General features: G+C 41.8%; 1 protein-coding gene across 1 annotated transcript in view; it reads right to left on the bottom strand.

Annotated features, from left to right (window-relative positions):
* The window catches only part of NMBR (neuromedin B receptor), a 146,207-nt gene that overhangs the window by 16,440 nt on the left and 106,767 nt on the right, over positions 1-23,000 (bottom strand). Inside the window, exon 2 of the mRNA XM_029596912.1 lies at positions 18,345-18,693. Within this exon, the coding sequence (XP_029452772.1) occupies positions 18,345-18,693 (349 nt within the window). The remainder of the gene's footprint in view (positions 1-18,344; positions 18,694-23,000) is intronic.

Below are 23,000 nucleotides of genomic sequence, written 5' to 3'. Positions count from 1 at the left end.
AATGAACTTGCACATTTATTTATTTTATTTATTTATTTTGAATTTTTATATACCGACATTTTTGTATCAGATACAAATCATACCGGTTTACATTAAAAACAGAGTATGCAGGAAAATAGGTTCCCTAAGTCAAATACATTGAACATATTTAATAAACAAGGGATTACTAAACACTATGAAAAAGGTTAATTAACAAAGGAAAACTTAAGGGAATTAAAATAAGTGTAGCACAAAAGATTGCACGAAGGGGTGCACAAAGGGGAGTGCCCCTTTGGCGCACCCCTTCAGCGCACGACGCCTGGTGGAATGTGGCTGTTTACCGGCTCGCCGCTGAGCGTGATGACGTCAGTAGGGGGCGGGTCTCTTCATCCCTGAGTTCACAGCATTCTCAGTTTCACATCAAATGAATCATAAATTACAATGGGAACAAAGACAAACCCTTCTCTAAAACCAAAAGTTCTGAATGAGAAAGGGGACAAGATGATAAGTTATACACTGCACTAGAATTTGAAGTAGTTATTGTCAGGGGTTGCTCGGCTGTTGTTGACGAGTGTTTCAGGTGCTGTGAGTCATTGTGGTAAACTGTGGCTTGCCTTGGTATGGAGTACTAGAGATGTGCAGAGGGACGGCATACATTGCATTCATAATTCGTATTCATCGGGGGCAGATACGTTGCATTCGGCAAAGGGGGCCCCCAGATACGTTCATCCATTCATTCTTATTCATTTCCCGGCTAAAATTGAATTAACTACAACCCCCCACCCTCCTGACCACCCCAAGACTTACCAAAACTCCCTGGTAGTCCAGCGGGGGGTCTGGGAGACATCTCCTGCACTCATGCCGTCGGCTGCCGGTATTCAAAATGGTGCCGATAGCCTTTGACCTTACTATGTCACAGGGGCTACTAGTGCCATTGGTTGGCCCCTGTGACATAGTGAGGGCAAAGGCTATCGGCACCATTTTGATTACTGGCAGCCGATGGCCCGAGTGCAGGAGATCGCTCCCGGACCCCCACTGGACCACCAGGGACTTTTGGTAAGTCTTATGGGGGTCAGAAGGGTCCCCTAATGGATGGCCGGTGCCATCTTGTCTCCTACTATGTGACAGGAGCTGACCAATGGCACCGGTAGCCCCTGTGACATAGTAAGGTCAAAGGCTATTGGGTGCCATTTTGAATTCCGGCAGCCGATGGTGAGAGTGCAGGAGATGGCTCCCAGACCCCCTGCTGGACCACCAGGGAGTTTTGGTAAATCTTGGGGGGGGTCAGGAGGGTGGGGGGTTTGTTTAAATTCACTCCTTTAGACGGCCGAATAATTCAGTGAAGATTTGTTGTATTCGTGGAGAATCGCGATGCGTTTCGCTTCCCCATGAATACAACGAATATGGCCCTATATGTTGCAGATTATCAATACATTGGAAACGAATGCACACCCCTATCGAGTATTGCGTGCTGATTTGGCCAGTTGAGGCTGAGGCAAAGGTTGAGGTTGTGCTGGCTGAGGAGGATCTAAAAAAAGAGGTTGATGTTGTGCAGAGGCAAATGAAGAAGACCCAAAACCACCAGAGCCAGCAGAAATAACTTCTTGATGTGTTGTCATAGGTATATTATCTCCTGAATCGTTGGATGAAGAGTTGGCAAAAGTCACCTTCCTGCGTGCAGGACGAGTTGTAGACATCCATGTGTATATGTAGTCAGCGGCGTCCCTCTGAAATTTTTTATATTTTACAGCTTTAAGATCACTTTTAAATTTGTCCAGATTGGTATTAAAGTCCGACAGTTGCCGATCAAAAGCTTCAACAGAGGAATGTTGTTTAATCGAATTGATCTGTACTGTTAGCTCATCTTGTAGCACGGGAGTGAGATTTTTCGTTGTCTCAATGATGAGAATCATCAAATCAAAAGAACATTTGTTCAAGATTTGATTCCATCTAGTTACAAACTCTTTATTTTCTGTGTGTAAACGTGGCTCCTTTTGCATACAAAGCCCGCGAGGGGTCCTCTTGACTCGGCAATATTCAATTAATGTCAAGGCATGCAGTTCTGCATGAGTTATACGTTTCTGTAAATAGATTACGTCAGCCCAAGATGAACTTTCATCAATAGTACCAACATTAGAGAAGAAAGGAGTATCTGCTAGTACTGCACGAAAAGTCTCTTCCAAGTAACTAAACGTGAGGTCAGCAGCAGCAGTGCCCATCTAGATGCTCCTGAAGAAAGGAGAAGATCCAACACACAAATAGGAGGAATGCTGCTCTCCAATTATTATCCACACACGAATTTGCAACATTACGAATTTTTGGACTGTATGATTCTTTCTGCTCTCTCTTCTTTGTGTAGGAACATTGTTTGAACATGGTAAGGCAACTTCAGCATGCATATTTATTTAAATGTAATTCTGCATTTATATCCCAGAATTTGCCACCTCCAAAACTGCTTTAGCTCTGTGACAAAGAAAACAGCATTTACTCTAGTTGAGCAGAACCAGAAACATTCTGGACCCAGAGTTTGCTCTTCAGTCCTTTATCGGACAGCACATACTTATGGGCAACGATTTACATCTTGCATTTGCTTCTGTTTTGAATAATTGATAACTGCAGATGTTTGATGATTTTTTTTAATGGACATTTGTTTTTCTAATTATTTGCTGGCCATTGGCTGGTACTGATTTTTTTAATGATTTTCCACTGGCAAATGGTTGATTTTTCAAGAATGTATTTTTCCTATTAAAAGTTTGGTTAAATTTCATACAGACTAATATTTTAAATTAATCTAAATATTTTTGTATTGTTTTGTTTATCATGGTTTTTGGATTTTATTTGTTATAAAATTACTCAGTGTTTGTCTACATAAAAGTATGCACATAGCCTGACATTGTACTTAATTTTATGTGCTCAAAAAGTAGACATTCTGGGAGGTGGAGAGGGGAAGGAATTTGGATTTATGTGCATACTTTTGATTTTAAATGTTTGCATATAAAACAACACACATGTTATGCCTTGCAATGAGAAGGTATAACGTTATGGTGTTAGTTTCTGTGCATTATTTCAGATAATAACGTGTAACTCATGTATGTAGCTGATGCATAGGTTACTCAGGATTTCACAAAATGTTCTTCCCTCTGATTTATTTTAGTTATTTATGGTGTACTCAGTATCTGAGAAAAAATTTAACACACAATGCAATTTAAAGGATAATTTAAAAAATAATTATTGTGATATCTCTTGGCGTGTAATGCAGCATGGCATATGTTTGAAGATGGCATATGTGTTCACATTCCTTCAGACAATGATAAAAGAATCCTGAACATGTAACAAAGAGAAGACAGCTGCATGCTGAACAGCAAGCACAAGAATGATGAATCAAGCAAATAAGTGAAGTAGATTGGAGAAGATGAAACAACAGATAGAGAGATGCACTTATAGAGTTCGAAATGAAAGTGAGGAGGAGGCAGAAATCTGACAACATAATGCAGAGAGTCAGACAACAATTTGAGAAAATAGAGGCACTGTGGATGAGTTCCACTGTAGATGAATCAAAAGAAAATGGCAAGCTGAAAGAGTAGTAAACGCTAATCAAGGTGAAGTTGAAAATAGACCACAACTGAATGCAGAAAGAATGGCAACAGTAGGAGAAAATGGAACAATAGAACAAAGAGCCATTAACACGGGAGGTAGAGCATTATTGCATATGATAAGGGCACATCGCATTTTGATTAATGACCCTATATGTTGCTTAAATGAATGTTTTCTGCCAGTGATGATTAAAACTTGAAGTCTTCTTTTGTAGCAGTGACAGTATATGCTATGCTCATCTGAGAGCTACAGTGGTAGTATTATGAGCTGACTTTCTCATCCAGTTTAGGATGGCTTGGTTTACAAGAATGTAATTTTGACATCAAGGAATACAAAAAAATTGTATTTTAAAAAAATTATTCATAAGTTTACAATTCTTTGTCTTTATGTCATCAGTTTTTAAGTTGAGATATATATTTTTTTCTCCCTGTCCCTTAATTGGTCATTAGTCTAGAAGTGTAAGTTTGAAGTGGGGAGGGTGGGAAAACAAGTAAGGAAACAGCTCTAAGCAGAAAGATAAATAGTTCAAAGCACAGTCTCCCCTCAGCAGGTAATAGTTTAATTAAACAAGTTAGATGGAACCCGGTCTCAACAGCTCTTGATTCAATAGCAGCTCATTCAGGACACATCTACTCTTCCCTTTTCACCTCCACCGTGTTCTTCCCGGTCAGAGACACATGGGGTTAATGATATTCCCAGATTTCCCAGATTCCCAGATTTCATTAACCAATCACCTCATCATTCTTTCCTCCCTAGATGTCTTCATGCATTCTGGAAATACTGGCTCAGTCCAGGGATCACTCACCATTTCAACAGGAATAGGAATAGAAATCAGATCCAACTCTGAGGCATCCTCTGATAATTCTTCTCTGGGCAACCCAAGTGGTCCATGAACCCAGGCACTACTGGGTGAGGATACTTCTTTTGACTCTGATATGGAAATGGACCAACTAGGAGAAATAACTGACATGGAACTCATGCCACTAAAATGCACAAAGTCATGTCAACATCGTTCTGCATGGGCCACAGCTTTGGAAGTCCTATTTGTGACTCTTAAATCACTGCTGTTAATAGAAACAGCATCAGTAACTGCAGTGAGTCTGGCCTTCCAAGCTTCGATGCACTCGTTCCATTTGGGGTTGGTAACTACTGGATGGAGATAGCTAGATGGACCTAATGCCTGCTCATACAATTCTTACACCACACAGCCTCAACCACATCTTAGAAATTGAGAGCCCTCACATTAGAAGCTCTATTGGCAAATACATGGAGGGGATCTCACCCCGCAGAATACCCCTCTGATGGGTCTGAAGATGGCTTACTTGCGCCATAGGAAACTGACACACCTCTCATGGCTCCCAGCTCATCCTCTCTTACAAGCCTACTTCTTGCTATGGATGTCTCCTTTGCCCCACGCATATTGGGATTTTAAGGGGTTGTGAGCACATTTTCCCAGTACTCACCCACTGTCCCAGGTTCCATGGCTGCACTGCTCCTATGCTTTGGCCTTCTTCTGGCTCCACTACTTCATCCAGATAATGTAGCTGACCTCGATCCTGCATCAGCTCCTGGTGATGTGTTGTCTAAGGCTTCTAGTACAGTACCAAATGACTTCAACAATATTATCCATGACATGGTGAGAGTCCCAAAGGAGTTGAACGGGTCTTTGGTTCATTTAGGGAAGTCAAACACTAAATACATTGAATAACCTCTAGCCTAGAATCTTGCACCCAGAAGCATCCATGGCACTCAGACCTCCCAAATTTTGGCTTCAACTTGATAAACAAGCAAACTCGGTTCCACAGGTAAAAAGCATTGTGGTTTCTTGGTGAGATAACTTAGTTTCTGAGATGCACTCACTCTCACCTCCTTCAGTTTGGTTGAACTCTTCCTTGATCTTCTGTGTGGGCCAACAATGGAGTGAAAAACTTAAGTCTTGGCCTCGAGAATCTCAGATTTTCTACAATTGCACAAGCACCTCTCTCTTCACTCTTGCAGAAGGCTCCCAAGCATGTTCTATTGTATTAAGGGCCAAATTTTGTCTGTCATGTGCTCTGCTTATTGGTCCATTCTCAACATGTGGCTATTGGGTTCACTCGTTCCCAGCATGAACCTTGTTCCATGTGTTCTTGTTTTACTCATGCTGTCTTCAAAGAAGAGTGCTGATGGGAACAGAGGCCATCTTTGAATCACTAAATCCTGTAGAGCAAAACATCAATGTGGTTTTCATAACAATATGCAAGGAGTCTGGAATACCATGGGCCAGAAGAGGATCTTTTCCTCCCAATTCGATAGAAATTCTCAAATACCTAATTGATGGAAATTGCCTCCTGGATACACATGTTATTCCATTGATCTAGGAATATTAACTCACCTGGAACAGCTCTCCAGGTCCCTCCTGCAACTCACTCCAATGACCAGATTGATGAGAGAGTCACCATTCTCCCTATGAAAAGAAAGGCAGCTGTCTTTTTCCTTTGTGGAACCCTAATGAGCACAGTACCTTGGTTGCCTCTCTCATGTTCCCTGGAAGACATCTCTCTCGAAAGACTCATTGAGTCACCTATGTAACCTCTTACTATGTCATGCTCTGGGAAATGTGAGTCCATGTACTACAGAGGAGTTGGTTCAACCCAGCTCATATAGCATGGGCTGGGTATGCACTGGCAGCAGGCAGAAACATGCCACCTAGACCAACCTCTTCCCCCTCAGATTGAGCCTTAGGGTTCTGAGGCTGGCAAGACATAGGAGGAGGTCTACAGCATAGACAGGTGATCCAGAGGGCTGGGCAAGCAGCAGTCAAGCAAGTCATGTATCCAAGCAGAGGGTCACAGCGGACAGTTTTCAGGCATGGTCAGTATCCAAGCAGAGCGTTGAGGCAGGCAGCAGTCAGGCAAGGTCGGTATCCAGGCAGATGGTCCAAATCAGCAACAGAAAGACAGTCAGAAGGAGGCAGAAAAAGAAAAGGAGGCGAGGAGCAGAGAGACAAGGCAGGAACTGGAAGGCAAGACTGGAACTGGAGGGGAGGCAGAATCCAGAATGATGCAATACCTACAATGAATAAAGAAGACATGCTGCTGACGCACTGACTTGTTGCACAGCTGAAATTTAAATAGCCTGGCTGGATGACATCATCAGAGTGCACCACAGGGACATTCCCACCTCAGAGCCTTCATAAGTGGGTTGTGCATGAATGCGCGCACCTAGAGAGGTAGGCAGTGGCAGTGGTGTCCTGGGAGCAGTAGCATGGCAGTGAGTGGATGCTGACCACAGCATGGCTACCGTGGTCAGCCGTGCATTACAGAATTCTGACAAAATTTTATTATTACTCAAAATAAGAATATCTACTATGGAATCTTCCATTGCTGGAAGTTTCCTCTCTTTATCCTTTGAGAAGGTATATTCATCCTTACATCTGTATCCTGGATGTCAAATACACATGTAGTAAGGGAGGTGGTTATGCCTTAATATATGAGTATCATGGCAGAAACCAGGAAATGTAGCCACCATATCCATCACTAGTAAGTGATGGTCACAGCTTACCTGCATATTCATAAGGAACATAACGAACATAAGGCTTGCCATACTGGTTCAGGCCAAGGCCAAGTCTTGTCGAGCCTTGTCTTGCCCCACTAGTCTTGTCCAAATTCTCTTCATTTCTCTTCATCCATCCTTAGCCTAATCTCCTGCTACTGACCCTAGCTTTGGACCTTAACATGCTTGCCTGCTGCCTGGACCTTTTGCCTTGGACCTGACTACTCTTGCTTACCACTTGCCCTGACCCTTGGCCTGTTCGCAGTATCTCTGGTTTGCTGCCTGCCCCTACCCTGGCATGCCCTAGGAATCTTATTCACACTACCACCCTAGTGACCCACTTAAGTCCTTCCAGCCACCAGAACCCAAGAGTTCAAGCTGCGAGGGAGGCAGCTGGTATAGGTGAAGTTCCAGTCTGTTCTACTTCAGGGTGCATTCACCAGCTGTCAGCATGGGCCTCTTAGGTTTGCTTATGAGACTGTATCAACTACACTTCAGCACAGATTGCTCACTCCCATGCTTCTCATCATAGGGGATTGTTATACCACAATTGCAGCCATTGAATAAATGAACCCTGAAAGCCAAATCATACCAAGACCCAAAGCATATATTGCCGTTGGTCCTTAATGAAGACTTTTTTTCTGCGTCTAAACTAATAATCATTCTATTTTTATTATCCAATGGGACATTCCACAGAGCATCAATAATCTCATTACAAAATCCTTATGATCTGGGCCTATAATGAAACTTGATCTTTTGGCCAAAATAGATTGAAAGATTTTAATATTGACATTCAGAAGAAATATAGGCCTGTACAAACCTGGATTAGATAGATCTTTACCTTTTTTAGGAAACCTGTGATTAAGGCCTGATTAATCTCTTCTAACCAGGTTTACCATAGAACAAGAATATGCACATCTTAGTGGGTCTAGGACCTCAGCATATAAGATTTTATAACATTCAGGCCCCAGCCCATCCTTTGCAGTAACCTTACCCAGTTTCAGGGATCAGATAACCATATCTATTTCCAAATTAGACATAGATGAATTTAGTAACCTTTGTTAAGGTACAGACAATTGAGGAAACTGAAAATTAAAAAAAAAACTCTTTGCATATATTTTCTGCAGCCGGAACAAAGGAGTATAATTGTTTGTAGTAATGTAGAAAAACTTGCACATTTTTTTTAGTGCCAATTGCTCAATTCCATCTGCATCTTTCACAGCCATGTAACATTTAGGCTTAGAACTATTTACTAATCTGCACAAAATTTACTAGTTTTATTTACTTGTCAAAAAATGATTCCACAAAACCCTTGAAGAGATCTCAATGTGTGGTGGTGAAGAAAATGATTCAAATTCTGTGAATATTATTCAATTTATCACAAACCTGGGAAGACATATATCTATCTAATATGTTGTCTTTTTTCATAAGCCAATTGTTCAGTGAGTTTAAGTACTTCCTATTCCTCCAAGCTATATATGCAATTGCTTAGAGAATTGCTTTGCCAGCAGCCCATAGAATATCGTGAGAGATCTTAGGAGAATCATTAAACTCAAGGGGACAGATATTTAAAAAAAAAAACTGAGCTCCTAAATTTAGTCCTTTAAATTAGATGCCTAACAGGGTCATTTATCAAATTGTGTTATGGTGTTTTTGCATGCATTAAGGCATTTTCCCATGCGAAAAATGCCTTAACGCATGCGAAAATGCCTTAATGCGTGTGATAAGCACCATAATGTATGGTGCGATGCAAATTTTTAAAAGAAGAGGGATTGGGGAGAAGACCAGGGCGGGATTTCTGAAAAAGTGGGCTGGCTTCGCAAAGCTATAATGCATAATATCGCACAGTTTTAATGCTGAAAATAATTACACCTTTTTCAATTGCGTTGAGCTGTCTGTTATGGGCATTTTTAGGCGGGGGAAGGCGAGAGAGAGAGCCTCTAGGGGTGGCATCAGCTATTTATGCTACTATAGAGGCCCACCTAGTAACTCGTGGTGAGGTTTAGGTAGTAATGTAGGGGTTAGGGGCCACTTTTACATGCAGAGTGAGATGTAGGTTGAGAGAACATTGTACAAATCTCATCTTTGTGTGATTTTCTCACTCTGAAGGACATCAAATCTTCACAAGAGTGTACTGCTCTGTTCGTACATCTCACTCTGCATGTAAAAGTGGTTTCTAACCCTTCACTACTACCTAAACCTCACCTCGAGTTACTAAATGGGCCTCCTATAGATATATAAATAGCTAACTACTATCAGGGCCTTGCAGATAGTCTCTGTCTCTCATCTGTCTCTCTCTCTCTCATTATAGTGCCAACATTGCTCCATTTATGGAAGAAAATACAGATTCAGAAACTAACAAGTAATCAATAGAGTAGCTGTCATGAGACTTGGAATAAAAAGTAAATTCCTACATTTCAAGATGAAAAATCTGCCACACGTAAAGAAGTTATGGTTATTTCCTAAGAAACTTAATTCCCTCAAGTGAAGTGGATATTTTCTCTTGTCAAGGTGGTTTGGCATCTTTATTAGAATGGAGTTAAAATCACACCTTAAAAATACAATATGATCTGAAAAATGACTTAAAAGAGCAACTAAATTTGACAAAAAAGAATGAGAATACACATTTGGGTATATATATTGCATAATACAACTTTTTTTTGACATATGATACCACTACCTTCTGGATCACTGTTTTTTCTACAGCAAAAGGCATATTCTTGTTTATAAAATCACTTCCCTCTCTCTCTGCTAGAAAATGAGGAGATAAATAATGATGTTTGCTGTTTGTACATCGCTTTGAGCAATTGTTATTCTGGAAGAGCGATTCAGAAATGCTTATTTAAATTCATTAATTAATTTGATAAATGGCCTACCCAGTCTTTCCTAAAAATATGTTCTAGCTCAGTTAAATTCATAAATACTATTTGAGCATGGACTTTTTTAAACAATGTAAGATTTTTTTTTTTCCTTTTAATAGGCAAATGAGCACCATATGTGCAAACAGAAAAGACATGGATATCAGATTTTATTGTTTAGAAATATATTTGACACAAGTAGTATTATTTTGTGAAAGAGGATTAAGGGTTGGATTTACTAATGCTGCAAGGCATAGTGAATCCCGCGGTAACGGGGGGCAAAACGGGGGGGGGCGGTCCTGTGATAGTAGGCAGTGATCGCACCTCCGCAGTGCGATCGCTGCCGGCTTTGCGCCAAATAACTACCCCATAAAAGGAGTAGTTATTTGATGCGAAACTGACAGCGATAAAGGTGCTTACCTTTCGCTGTCGGCGCAGACTTCGTGGCGTCAGCCCCGGTGCCGCCCCGACTCCTCCTCTTCCGGGGCTGACGCCGCCCCCATCTTGGTATCGCATGCAATAAGAGACTTTTCACGTGCGAACTGTCCCTTATCGCGTTCAATCCGCTTGGTAAATGACCCCCTAAGTGTCCCCCAGCATAGACACTCTATCCTCAAAACACTGTAGAATAGAACATTGTTTAAAAATACCATTTTGGAGGCCCAGACCTGATATATTCTATGCATTAAAAAACGTGGAAGGAAGGCCAAATGTCTACCAGCATGTTTAAAAGGTGAGGTAAGAGAGGCTATTCTTGCCAAAAGAACATACTGACAAATTTAATGCAAAGCCTTGACAAGGAAGGTACAGACAGAATTTGAAAAGAAGTTTGCTGTGAAAACAAAACTCATAATAAAAACTTTTCAGGTACATTCAAAGCAAAATGCCTGCGAGGGAGTCAGTTAGACTAAAGATGGTCTAGAGAAAGGCAATTAAAATGGTTCAGGGTCTGCACTAAAGGTCATATGAGATTTAAGGACCTAAATATTTATAACCTATAGGAGAGGAGAGACAGAGACAGAGAGGATATGAGAGAGAGATTTAAATACCTAAGAGATATTAATAATGCATAAGATGTACCGGTGAATCTTTTTCAATGGAAAGGGAGTTGTAGAACTAAGGGTCAAAGTATGAAACGCCAAGAGGGTAAATGCAGGAACAACATCAAAAAATATTTTTTCCATGGAAAGGGTTGTAGATACCTGGATAGCCCTCGGTGAAAGCTAAAATGGTAACAGACTTTTAAAAAGTATGAAATCTATACAAAGAATCCTTATTGGTAAGAAGTAAAAGAATAGTGGAAATATGGCGTAGTGGCACCATAGGCCAAGGGGGGGACCAACGAGCTAACATGCAAAGGCATATACAAGGGCAAAACTCTTACAGGACTTGCTACAATAGCCAAAAATAATGCATACTTGACACTCTCTGAGAACTATTTTCAAAGCAACTTGGGAACTTACAAACTCTGCAGGTTACTTTACACCGGTTCTTGAAAGGAAAGTACGCATATACATTCCTTTTGAGAACTGCCTAGAAGAAAAAAATCCCTGCAGAGATTTGCACCTGCTTTTTCTATGGATAGTTTTTCCCTATCAAATATTGTGCAGTTTTGAGAATGCAAAACCAACAGGAGTTGTTGCATTCCCCATCCTGACTCCATCCTTAGGAATGCTTCTGCTCAACTACAAAAAGCACATCACCATGAAAATCAAAGAAGGCTTCCACAAACTACAAATCCTCAAACAACTAAAACCACTACTGGACCACCACGATTTCAGAGCCATTCTACAGTCACCAGCTTCGACTATTGCAACTCACTTCTGACGGGACTGCCCAAAACAACCATACGACCACTCCAATTACTACAGAACGCCGCAGCCAGAATCCTCACTGGCCACAGAAAATCTGACCACATCACCCCAGTGCTAAACAGTCTCCACTGGCTACCTGTAGAAAAAAAGAGTAGAATACAAAACCCTAACCATCTTACACTGTACAATACACAACAATGAAAGCTCTTCCCTAAACAACATCATACAGAAACATATATCCCAGCTCAATATGAGAACTATTAGCAAAGTACAACTAGATATACCATCAATCGCTACCGCCAAACTATCCACCGTCAGAAACAAAGCCATCTCCATAGCTGGACCTAAACTCTGGAACTCGCTACGAGATTACCTAAGCTCACAAAAAAACACCAAAACATTTAAAAAAAGAACTCAAAACATGGCTCTTCAGACAAGCCTTCAAAGATGGTATTGGCTAAATGCACACAACACAACATATCAAAAGGATTTACACGCATAAATGTCGCATACATCGTAATGTAACGTGAATTTACATGCATAAAACCCAGTTTTAAGTGCGTAAATCCTTTTGAAAATTACCCCCTTTTTGTTTTTTATGTCTATTTTATATGTTCATTGTGCCCTACCTAGAATTATGCATAGAGCAGGCAATAAATCTTCAATGTTCAAGGATTGTATTATATGTTATTGTTCAATGTATTTCATGTTATTGTTCAATGTTCAATGCTCATTGTTCTTTGTAAAAAAAACCCCGGTCTGACCTCCCAGACCAGGGCAATCTTTTCGTTTCATGTAAACCGGACTGATTTGTATTGTATACAGGAATTCCGGTATATAAAAATTAAAAATAAATAAATAAATAAATATTGAACCCTGATAGTTAAATAACATAACTGATAATTAGAATACGGATGACGGTAACCTCTTTCTTTACTTCAATTTAAAATGTAAGATATGTAAGATATTAATCAATTTTACTTAGGGAATAGCCACTGCTATTAATTGCATCAGTAGCATGGGATCTTCTTAGTGTTTTGGTAATTGCCAGGTTCTTGTGGCCTGGTTTTGGCCTCTGTTGGAAACAGGATGCTGGGCTTGATGGACCCTTGTCTGACCCAGCATGGCAATTTCTTATGTTCTTATATTCTTAGTTATTTACTTTACTACTACCTATTATGCGAGCTATAAACATCCTACTGACAATGACATAACCCAAATATATCTATTACTGCGCCGGTTATATTGTTTCACCAGTTGTTTCCTAACTTGTAATATGCTTCTACCTTTGTTGCTAAACATGTAATATTGTGTTTTATCAGATGTTTTATTAACTTGTAAAATGTGTTCGTAATTTGTAATATGTTGTTCAACCTGTAAACCGGAGTGAAGGCCTCTAGCTAAGCTTCGGTATATAAAAACGTTTAAATAAATAAAATAAATAAATAAATGTGGGTAAAAGTATACATGTTGAGGAACACCACATGTATTTTTATTCGCAGGAGGGGTGGGTGATTTTCAGCCAGCTGATTTAAGTGGATAAGGATCCATTTACCCATGCACATGGTTTTTGAAAATTGCCCTCCCCATATCTTAATATGCATTCCTTTTGCAAACTTACTAGCACTTCCAAGCAATCAGAAAGTTCCTTATGGCCATTAATCCAGTCAATTATATTAAATGCCATGCATTATAATCTCATTTAGCTTCATCTATATATCTATCTATATATATTTATCTGTTTGTTTCTCTCTCTCTCAATCTCTCTCTCTCTCTCTCTATATATATATATAGGGATGTGCATTCATCCCGAAAAGCGAAGCAAATTTTCACAAAATTTCGGGAAAATCTGTTTTTCAGGGTTAGTGTGCGGCGGGCCAATAACGAAGGCCGAACCAATAGGTTTGGCTGAATCACATCCTAAGCCTTATGAAGTCATATGAAAGGCTTAGCAAAATATCTTTGCATTAGAGCCTGTATAGAATACTTTCATATCAACTCCTAGATTTATCAAACTGCTATGGTTTTGCATAGATAACGCCCATGATAAGTAAAAGGGGCATGTCTATGATAATTTTAGAATTAATACTTCATATAGGTAGTATAACAGGCACTAAAGTTTTTGCACTACACTACTTGTGAAGTGATGTGAGAGCGAGAGAGAGAGAGAGAGAGACTCTAAGGATGCCCTCACAGTATTCAACTATTTATATCACCATAGGAGGGCCAGCTAATAATTCAAGGTGAGGTTTTGGTGGTGGTTTTGGGTTTTGGGGCCAGTTTTACATGCAGAGTGAGACATATGAACAGCACAGTACACCTCAGTGAAGATTTGACATTATTTGGAGTGAGGAAAGTCTCACAAAGTTGAGATTTCTACAATTGTACATTGGTTGGCCACTCAGACCATGGTCGACCATACTTACTCATCTCCGCAGCGAATCTGCGGCACAGGAGACGCCGCAAGGCCTTCTTCTGCAATGGGAGCACTGCCACTGCCGAGGCCATGCTCCCTGACGGCGCCTGGATGCACGCAGCGACGTCAGCCCTTTAATTAAAGGGTCAACGCGGGAGATACCCGGGGCCAGCCCCGGATGTGCCCCAATCCTATGGGGTATTTAAGCCTCCTCTTTCCTGACAGATTCGAGTTAGCATGGACTCGAATCTGCTTCCTGTCTATGCTACTCTGCCACTTCCCTGCTGCCTGCAGGAAGCTTTACCTCTGCCCTTCGGGGTTTACTACTAACTTGGGTACCCGCTTCTCGGAGGCCCTTCAGGGAACAGGTACTCGCTTCTCGAGAGCCTGCTCTTCCTGCCTCAGTGCCTGTATCGTCTACAACTATCTGGTGGAATTGCTTCCAGACAGCTAACACCGAGTGAGTACTCTAATCTCTCATCTGTCTCATCCACAGTAACTCCTTGCTGGTTAACCTGCTGTGGAACCTCCTGATGTCACCTAGGAGAGAAGGGCTCCCTCTGCCAAGGCCCTGAGACTACAACTCACTACTGCCACCTGGTGGCTACTTTAAGCTGTATAATCAAGAATTCACTCCGGTGTTTTGTGTCTCGAGTTTAGCCTAGTGCTATGGGTCCTCACGTGGCTCCTCCCCTTGGGTGTGGTCATCTCCACAGCACCCAAGGATCCACAAAAACACATGAAATAACAACAGATTGCTAACTCCATGGATTCGGCTCAGCTCACTGGCTTGCAAGCCATTCCCGGTTTGGCCCAGAAGAATCAAGAACAACAAAGGTTCCTGGAAGCATTATCTACCTCAGTGGACCGATTAAATGCTCGACTGGCTTCGCAAACTGAGAACTTTAAACTACTGCAGTACATTCCCAGTCTTCTTCAGCAGGTCCAGAGCTTCCAGACATCCTTCGAACTAGTAATGGCTGATTTTCATCGTCTGACTCTCTGTCATCTACAAAAGTTAGACGTGAATTCTCCTTCGCTAGCCTCAGGACACCACCAAGCAGTGATTCCTCTGTCTAATTCCCCCCCCCCCCCAACCCGTTATGCAGGGAATCCGAAGCATTGTCGGGGTTTCTTAAATCAGTGCCATCTGCACTTTACGCTTCAGTCATCTCTATTTCCTAATGATGTGACTAAAATGACTTTTATCCTCTCCCTATTAGATGGCAAAGACCTGGCATGGGCTTCACCCTTATGGGAGCACTCTAACCCCCTGCTGAATGATCTATCTCAGTTTATTGCCACTTTCAAGCAGGTATTCGACGAGCCTTGCAGGATACCAGCTATGGGGGCAGATCTTCTTCATCTACGACAAGGTTCTCATTCGCTAAATGAATAAGCTATAGAATTTTGCACCTTGGCCACTGAACTAAACTGGCAAGGAAACAGTTTAAACACCATATTTCTGGAAGGGTTATCTCCTCAGATTAAGGATGAGATTGCAGTTCGAGAACTTCCCACAACTTTGGAGGGGCTTATTAACCTCACAGGGAGGATCTACCAGAGGTTGCAAGAGCAAGTTTGGGAGAATCATGGGGGTTGACGAGGACATCTTTCAGACTCACTCTTCCGACCTGAAGTACCACCACTCACCACTGAAGAGCCGATGCAACTGGGTCGGACCCAGGTTTCGGCAGCCATCACCGCACCCTACAGTCGATAAGTTCTCTCTGGAGATGATGTTCTTTTTATTTCATCTTCTTTGCCTGTAAGGAAGATGCCTCATTACTCAAGACCAGGGGAGACTATATCCTTCGACCATACTACAGGATCATCTTTTTTCCTTCTGCCCGCATTTGTGGAATTCTCAGCCTCTAGGGTTTCCTCCCAGGCTCTGGTGGACTCAGGTGCTGGGGCGAATTTTATTCGGCAGGACCTGGTGGATCATTATGGCCTTGTTACCTCATCAGTGGAACCTCCATTGTCTCTCTCATCTGTATATGGTAATCCTCTCCCAGGTGAGGTTACACAAATCACTCAACCGTTGTCGTTAAGAATTGGAAAATATCATGTGGAGCACCTTACTTTTTTTGTCTACCTAAGGCTGTAAGCCCTAAAATTTTAGGGTTACCATGGTTACAAAGACACCAGCCCCAGTTCGACTGGACTTCTCCTGACCAGATCCTATGGAGTCCTCATTGTGCAGGTATCTGCTTTGAGGTTCCAGAACCAGTCAGGCCCATGAGGATGGCTACAGTTATACTGAAACCTATAGTTCTCCATGAGGAGATTATAAGGAATCCTAGAAGAGCCAAATCTTCAGGACTACTTAACCCATTGGAGGAGCTTGCACAGTTAAAAGAACAGTTGAGCCATAAAACCTTATAGAACGAGAAACTGCAGAAATCTCATGAATAAGCCACTCAAGGTCTACTGGCCATTTTGGATTATAAGAAACAGGATATTCAGCAATTACATACTCGTTTGCAACAAGGAAGTACTCAAGGGGGTTTCCACGGTGTCATCAATAATCATCCCAGACCCTGTAAAGAAGAGACCTCCCTCCTTGGAAAGTTCAGAATTGTCCAGTTTGGAGACTGAGGAGAGTGAACGGAACTGGATTACAGAAGAGGAGGTGGACTGGACAACGGATGATGAGAACCTATCGGAGGGGGTTCCTGAAGAGGGGGGTACTGTTACATCGGTCGGCCACTCAGACCATGGTCAACCATATTTACTCGTCTCCGCAGTGAATCCGCGGCACAGGAGATAGCACGAGGCCTTCTTCTGCGATGGGAGTGCTGACTGAGGTCCCGCCCCCTGACAGCGCCTAGACGTGCGTGGCGATGTCAGCCCTTTAATTAAAGGGTCAACACGGGAGATACCCGGGGCCGGCCCCGGAAGCACCCCAATCCTATGGGGTATTTAAGCCTGCTCTTTCCTGACAAATTCGAGTTAGCAAGGACTTGAATCTGCTTCCTGTCTACGCTACTCTGCCGCTTCCCTGCTGCCTGCAGGAAGCTTTACCTCTGCCCTTCGGGGTTTACTACTAACTTGGGTACCCGCTCCTCAGGGGCCCTCTGTTCTATTTCAGGTGCCATTCAGGGAATAGGTACTCATTTCTCGAGGACCTGCTCTCCCTGCCTCAGAGCCTGTACCGTCTACAACTGTCTGGTGGAATTTCTTCCATTCAGCTACCGAGTGAGTACTCTAATCTCTCATCTGTCTCATCCACAGTAACTCCTTGCTGGTTAACCTGCTGCGGAACCTCCTGACATCACCTAGGAGAGAAGGGCTCCCTCTGCTGAGGCCCTGAGACTACAACTCACCACTCCCACCTGGTGGCTACTTTAAGCTTTATAATAAAGAGTTCACTCCGGTGTTTTGTGTCTTGAGTTTAGCCCAGTGCTGTGGCTCTTCACAGGGCTCCTCCCCGTGGGTGTGGTCATCTCCACAGCACCCAAGGATCCACAAAAACACATGAAATAACAACAACAATGTTCTCTCGCCCCAACTTGATGGGCCCTATACCAGGGTACTATCTCTCCAGAGTCTCTTTCTCTCTCACTCTCCCCCTCCCTCCCTAAGCCCAAAATGCAATTTACAATCTTTATTGCAAATTGATTTATGACTGTTTCAGGCATTTCACACAGCTTAAAGCTAGGAAAAAAGGTATAGTTATTTCTGGCATTAATAGCATGCAATACGCTATTGCAAGATGCAAAAATGCCCTTCATTTTCATTAATCCCTCCCAAACTCCTCCCTGATAGTGCCCCTATGAAAAATTTGCATTCCCGCAATATGATTCCATTAGTATTGCATGTGTTATAGCGCTAATGCAAGCATTAAGGTGTTATCACGGGTATTAATGCCGTAACGCATTTTGATGAATGACCCTATTAATTAGCTCAGCCCTTTTAAGTATATATTCACTTACAAATTAAAAATACTTTATGCGCTCAGCACATTTTCTAAGCATCATTGGCAAGTTTTTGTTGGTTACAATAAATCAAGACTGTTGGGATCATGAGGTTTGAGAGATAACACAATCTTAGACCTAACTGATTCATACTAAATCTTCCATGATTTTATTTTCTGCTGCAAAGTTTGCAAACCTCTTGATGAAAAAGTTCTATAAATACACTTACCTGTCGTTTTGAATGTTCACTGAACTCTCCAGGTATATTATGGGCACTCTTGATTAGCGTCCTTGCAATGTGATAGTAGTAGACACTGATAATAGTAAGAGGAATAAGGTAGTAGACCAGGAAGATCAGAACAGAGTGGATTTTAGGATGCATCTCATCATTCTGAGGGTATGGTATGCAGGCCATAAAACTGACATTGTCAGTATCATTTATGTGTGCCAATTCAGCATACACTGCTTCAGGAACAGCTAATAGCACAGAGATAATCCAGATGGCTGTGGCTTTAACGCAGGTCCAGAGAACAGCACTAGAGGTTTGGATATCCATTGGATTTACAACTGCTTTGTACCTGGGGGGGAAAAAAAGATTTATTTTGAAATCCGACCCTAGAGAGAAAATAATACATGAGTTTGATGAATGATATAGATAACTTAAGCTTTTCCCGATATCTATAACAATGCATAATTGATGTAGTTTCAGACAGTGTGTTTTGAAACTATGAATTTCAATACAGTGCCCAAGACTAAATGGAAGCACCAGGATAATCATATTTTTCAAGCCATTCTTTGAAACTCTGATCTTGTTGCTGAATAACATTCAGGTTAAATGGAAATCACTGAAGCAATCAAGTGAGAAATGTACATTCTGAGGACAGTTTTCAAAATCATTTACTCTTGTAAACAGCAATGTAGCTAGCTAAACTGGCAGTCTCAAATGTGCCCTCCCTCAATCCCGCTGAAAGTGCACCTGGGGATCCATGGCATGCATCCATTCAGCCGGGCCGAGGCATGTTTAGAGTGAGGTTGGAGAACAATGCACGTAGATTGCATTTTCAATTCTACACAAGCTCCTGTCCAGTAAAATTCTGCTGGCAGAAAAAAATGCTGCAGTTTTCAAAAGGAAAGGAAGTATGTAATCTTCCTTTGAAAATTTTGTACAAAGTACCTGTGGCAGGCTGTCTGAAAAATTGCCCACTCTATTGTCATATATCCCAGTTAACCTTTAGGCATAAATGTTTACTTTTTTTTTTAGTGACACATCTTGATTATATTGGGTGCCATTCACCCGAAGTTAAGACAATAAAGATATCTCACAGTAGCATATTTATGAGCATCTCAATAAAAGCAATCATATCCAAAGTTAAAATAATGTGTCATAGAACTCTATATTTTGAGAATAAATGTTTTATGGGGTTGTTAAACCAGATCTCACTTTGAATCCAGTCAGGAGAACTTTACACCTATACTCTTGGAATCAGCTGAAGTAATAACTCATAGTACATTCTATCTGAGCTGCAGCACCTGGCATTTTCAGCTCTTCTTTTGCCTCCTGTTCACCTCAGACTGTAAATACTACACCCCAATAGTCTATCCTTCCAATCAAGGCAGTTGACTGACACTTTGGTCAGAGTCAAGGGCAAAGCCTCCAGTGAAAGCCAGTTTTCAGGTCAAACATGTTCAATAGCTATCCTGGGAGACTGGCGTGTACTATTACAGTTCTTTTATGAACCTACCAATAAGTATAGGAATAAAGTATTTCTCATGTACAGTACAGCTGCGTTGGATATAATGGTCAACTGCAGAAAACCATAGCATCCATAAAATGAGTACACTCTCCTGCCTAAAAAGTGCAAACTAATGCCACGTCTCATGTCACTCTTGGGTAGAAGCTACTAGAATAATAGTATTTCATAATTAGCTCTTCTATATCTAATATAGAGCCAAATATTTTCCTGAACAGGACCAGTTATCAGCAAAATCTCATGAAATAGGATAATCATTCACTCAGTTACACACATGCACATTTATTATCATTCAAAGTGACCAACAAGTGCTTAGGAAGTCAGATCACACATCCTATCCTTCTTATAATTTATCATATCAACTATTTGGAAAGGATACTCTAAAATACCACCACTGTGGTCATATATGAGTCTCTCAAGATGTTGCCATTTTATGATTTTTCTCATTGAATGGTCTTCAAAACAGACTGTGGCAGGGCCAGCATAGCTTCAAGGCCAGGAGCTGAGAGTGCTGCTATTTTTCCAGCTGATGCTACCAGATCAACATTGGACTAGTAAGAAGGTATCTACCCAGCCTCAATCAGTATATTTTTTATATAGACTTGAACTGCAAACAATCTGTTTTTGTAGAGATTGCATATGCAGTTCATATATCTTATACGTGCAACATTTTATTTACTAGCTAGGCATGTCCAGGGCATCTCCTCATCCTCCCTTTTGAGTATCATGAGAAGCAGCACACAAATCAAAGCTGTCCTGGAACATCAGAGAGGTTTAGAAGGTTAGATATGGAGGATTATTTTCCTGCAGGAAATGAATACATGCTGTAAAATAATATTTTCAGTGCTTCTAGGAATGTATGTATGTGGCTGCAAATGTGGATTCATGTACTGTTTGAAGAACATGATTGTTTGATAGCCTAGCTGTGATGTCTGTATTGTATCCTAACACTGAGATGGTGCAATTTCCCTGACCATTCCAGGGCTGTCACTATGGGAGGATAAGAAGGGAGCCTGCCCAGAGCACCAAGATGGGAAGGTGGAGGGACCGCACAGTAAGATGGAAGAAAGAGGGGTAAGCCATGGACTGCCCAATCCCCTTCCTTATATTCCACTGTCCTCCAACCCTCAAACATGCCTGCACACTCCCTAGGTTGGCCAGTAGCAGCCCAGCCTGCCCCAACGTGGGGGCAACCATAGGAGCTGCACAGCCATCTGGTGAGGGTGCATTGGGGAGATGGGATGCCAGTAGTAACCCTTGCCTGAGGCACAATTTTCCTGGCAACAGTCCTTATGCTTCCTTTCTGTAGTGATAGGTTCAGTCATGCCTTATATATTTTCCATATTTTGCTTTTGGGTAGTGGGGATGCTATTAATAATTCTAGATAGTAAAAATGCACTCTAATGTAAGACTCAGTTACCTTTCCCTCTTTTCTGTATAGTAAGGTGTGATAATTGAAATTCTTTTTTTTTTTTTTTTACTTTCAGATGTCCTGAGTCCTGTCCCGTTTTCTAGCATCTTGTTATTCTTCTCCAATTAAAAAATGTCTTTCTAAGATGAATTCTATTCTTAAGTAGAGTTTCAGTTCCTATTTTTCTCTGTTATCTCATTCTTTTACAGTTCTATAATGATATTATTGGCCCCTAAAAAGAATAAGCCGGGAGCCCCAGTCTACCAAGCAACAAGCGCAATGAGACCAGGAAGCCACCTAAGGCATATCCAACCTTAGGCCAAAAGAAGAGCCTGCCCTGCAATCAAGTGCCTCAAATATTTTCATTTTTTATTTAAAAATAAATCTTTCACATGTTGTTTATCCTTGTGTTTGTAGTTATTTAATATAGGTTGTGTTCTAAAATGCTGTGCATTATAGAAAATATATAAGCGGCTAAAAGTAATTTGGTGTATTGGATGTATGATCTGAGGAAGGAGTGTGAGTAATATATATATTTACCTTAGCACATATAATTCAGAATTCATTGTTTGTAGTGAAGCTATGTAGTGGTATAGATGTTATGAATGACTCTTGCTTGCTTACTGATATCCCTGCATGCCTAGGGAACGATCATGCCAAGTGTGCTGTGTAATAGAGATGTAAAGAATATTGACCTGGATTTGTCAATAGGCACATTAGACCTGAGCCAAGGCTAACAAAGATCTGGGAGCAGCTGTGCAGAATTGCACTCAGTAGAGTACAGCCCTCTGCTTCCTGATTTTCTCTCTTTCTCCCCTCCAAGGCAGTATACAGGGAACAGGAGGTTCCTGCTCTTCATCCTAATCCATCCCATCCCTTCCTGTCACTGAGCAACAGGAGGGGAGGGAATAATCCTAGAGCAAAGGGAGATCATTTGGGGAGGTTGTGAGGGGCTAACTGGGGGATCATTGGCCTGAGGAGAGAGGGAGGGAAATGAGCTGGGAGGCATGTGTTTGTGTGTGAGAGAGGGGAAGGGAGGAAAGGGTGCAGTGTTGGTGTGTGTATGTGAAAGAAGGGATTAGTAATGGGTGTATGCGTGTTTATGCCAGATTTGGTGGGAGGTTAAAGAGGGGATGTGGAAGGAAGCAGGACAGGAGCATGGTAAATACACCTGCCTCCTGCCCCCACCACTGCAGTTCAATTCCCCAGATACCCCCTCCCTTGATCTCGGATTCTATATCTCAGATTTTAGAACTTCTTTTCCTTCCAACCTCTCCTTTCTTTCCTGATCCTTGAACCCACCCCCACCCCAATCCCTCCTACTCCCTCCTCTGCTTCCTCAATCCCAGAACCTCTCTCCCTCTCTAGCTTCTTCAATTATCCAAGATTCCTGATCTTCTCAAATTCCTTATGTTCTTATGTTCTCACACCCCTTTCCTCAGTCTTCCCAATCTCCCATCCTCCCTATCACAAGCCCTTTCTCATTCTCCTCCCCTTATCCCCCTAAGAAGTGCTATGCTGGGTCAGACTATGGGTTCATTGAGCCCAGCATCCTGTCTCCAACAGTGACCAATCCAGATCCCTAGGAAGTCCCCAGCAGATCTCAGAATTCATCCATTTCTTGTTGCCCATTCCCAGGACGTCTACCTGGCTTATGGACTTTTCTTCCAGGAACTTGTCCAAACCCTTTTAAAATCAGCTATGCTAGATGCCTTTACCACAT

This window comes from Rhinatrema bivittatum, chromosome 3 (genome assembly GCF_901001135.1).
Source record: "Rhinatrema bivittatum chromosome 3, aRhiBiv1.1, whole genome shotgun sequence".
NCBI lineage: Eukaryota > Metazoa > Chordata > Amphibia > Gymnophiona > Rhinatrematidae > Rhinatrema > Rhinatrema bivittatum.
Note: the sequence above shows the minus strand (reverse complement) of the source record. Positions and strands in the feature narration are given on the sequence as shown.